Here is a 2,404-nt window from a genome sequence, read left to right on the forward strand (position 1 = left end):
GAGCGTAACCCCCGCAAACAGAAATAGTTGAGTACAGTGAACTAGCCCTCGTGGGCTGATATAAATTTTTTCGTCTAAAATTGTCAGTAAATATATTTCATCAACACTCAGAATACTCTACTTATAAACTAATATCACTTTAACCTTGCATTAATGCGAGTCTTAGAAAATATTATCATATATTACCCATATTTGCATCAGAGGAAAGAACCGACAATATTTATAAAACTCTATCCAACTCTATTCCATCTAGCTAACGTCTGTATAGAGTATACATAAAAAATATATTTTTTGTTATTTTATTTAAATATAAATATTTAATTTTATTTAAATATAAATACATTTAAATATTAAAAAATATTTAAATGCTGACATCTCAATCTGAACTTACTGTATTGTATTTGATAGGAAACTGTTATATAGAATTTAGTTTTTGTCAAAATGTTATTAGACATGTAGTGTGTATTTAAAATATACGTCTATGCATCGCATGCCTCCTAAAGCAAGCATACAATTTCCACGGAAATCGTTTCATAGGTTCAGTACCAAATCGCAATATAAACAAGTATTTTCTCTATAAATTTAATTAATTACATACATCTTTTTTTCATCAATATTATTGACGGAAGTTAATATATTCTTTCAGATATATTAACCATATCAACATTAAACATCTTAACCATGTCAAGCAACCGGAAACACATTGAATCGTTTTCATCGTTATGATACCACTATGATATTAATGATGCAAATGATAATTAATAATAAACTTAACAATTATTATATAGATTTATTTCTTTGCTGTACAACAGAACACTCAACAAAATAACATTAAACTTGTTGAATAATTTAATGCATATTTCAGCTCATTGATGTCATAATGATAGTAATCCTGGCGATGAGTGTGATCTTTGCAATTGTTTGTCATGTAGGCCTCGTAGTCTGAAAATTATTGTTGAGATGGTTTACCATATAGTTTGATTCCCCATAGACCTAAATGTAAGTAGAGATGGTGTCATTTAGGTCAGCAGAAATCTAGTAGTAGTGGTGACTATCATGGTTTAGTGGCCGGTAACCATAATTAGAGAAGACTGAGTAGGATGGTTCAGGATCTGCAGACCTCTTGTAGAAATGGCGGCGATAACCATGACGGGGAGCGTAATAGAGAGGATACGATGGTTCAGGCTCTGGTTCGGCAGACCTCTTGTAGTAATGACGATCATAACCATGTCGAAGGCCGGAGGAATAAATTGGGAATGATGGTTCAGGCTCTGGCTCGGCAGACCTCTTTCCATTGTGGTAACGGTGACTGTATGCTGGGTAAGCACTACCGTAATTGCTCGTCACGTAACTGGGCTCTGCATCTCGCTTCTCAATCTCAGAAGCGCAAGCGGCAGCCGCCAGGATCACAAGCACCTAAATATGAAAAATCACACGTACAGTCATATAATATTTAGCAGTAAAGTACTATATTTTCATTCTCGTAAATGAAATATTCTTCGAAAAGACTACTACTTTCCTTGATATTTTATGTAATACATTACATTAAATATTAACCAATATCAGAGAGTCCGATTGTTAGTGCAACTTACCAAGAGCTTCATGGCTGAAAGTTGGTTAGCTGTGGCCACAGCTGAGCGAGTGTGTCTTGCAGCAGTGATGCCGGGCTTTTATACCGGAGAGTCTTGAGTCCTTGAATCGTATCTCAATGTTATAGTGACGTTCCACTGAGAAAGCTGTAATTAATATGTTTCTTATCTCTTTATTTTATTATTTTTTTTCCATATATAATCAATTACATATTATATTATAAGATTTTCCTTTAGGTTAACAAATATAAAACCCTAGTTAAATGTTTAATATTTAATATGTTTTACTTTTCGTTAAGGCAATGCACTGTTTACGATTCCTTGTTAATCTTAGCAAGTACTGCATAATTGGTATATACAGGGATAGTTAACCTTGGTAAATATTTCCATACTGAAATATGATTAGTGGTTGGCAAGTAATCTTATGTTGTAGCTTTAGTACTTCCCTCGGTTTAAAAGTCTTAAACCTAACTTTATTCCAACATGTGCTACACTTTTCAAGTAATATAGTGTTAGGCAAATGTAAGTATTTTGACCAGACCACACACTAGAAATTGAAGGGACGACGACGTTTCGTACATTTCGTTAAATTTCTTTCATCCTAAACCTGCTTCCAACACTAGTAGCACTGTACTATGCCTTCCCTTCATATCTTAACTCAAAACTTTTACCAATACCTTTCGTCCTCTTGACATTAAACTCGCCTTTCGACAAACTAACACACTTTGTAGCAATCTAGTTCACACTGCTCCTCCTGCTTCTAATGCTGCTGGTGTCTACTCTATTTCCTGTTCATCTTGTCCTCTCCAATACTT

At 34.1% G+C, this 2,404-nt stretch overlaps 1 protein-coding gene across 1 annotated transcript; it reads right to left on the reverse strand.

Annotated features, from left to right (window-relative positions):
• Nucleotides 1-1,035: 1,035 nt before the first annotated feature.
• Nucleotides 1,036-1,604, reverse strand: LOC123750960 (uncharacterized). Its single transcript, XM_045733058.2, has 2 exons — nt 1,593-1,604; nt 1,036-1,416 (listed from the first exon to the last, which is right to left on the reverse strand). Exons 1-2 carry the CDS (start codon nt 1,602-1,604, stop codon nt 1,036-1,038), a joined length of 393 nt encoding a protein of 130 aa, XP_045589014.1.
• Between the last annotated feature and the right edge of the window lie 800 nt (nt 1,605-2,404).

This window comes from Procambarus clarkii, chromosome 54 (genome assembly GCF_040958095.1).
Source record: "Procambarus clarkii isolate CNS0578487 chromosome 54, FALCON_Pclarkii_2.0, whole genome shotgun sequence".
NCBI lineage: Eukaryota > Metazoa > Arthropoda > Malacostraca > Decapoda > Cambaridae > Procambarus > Procambarus clarkii.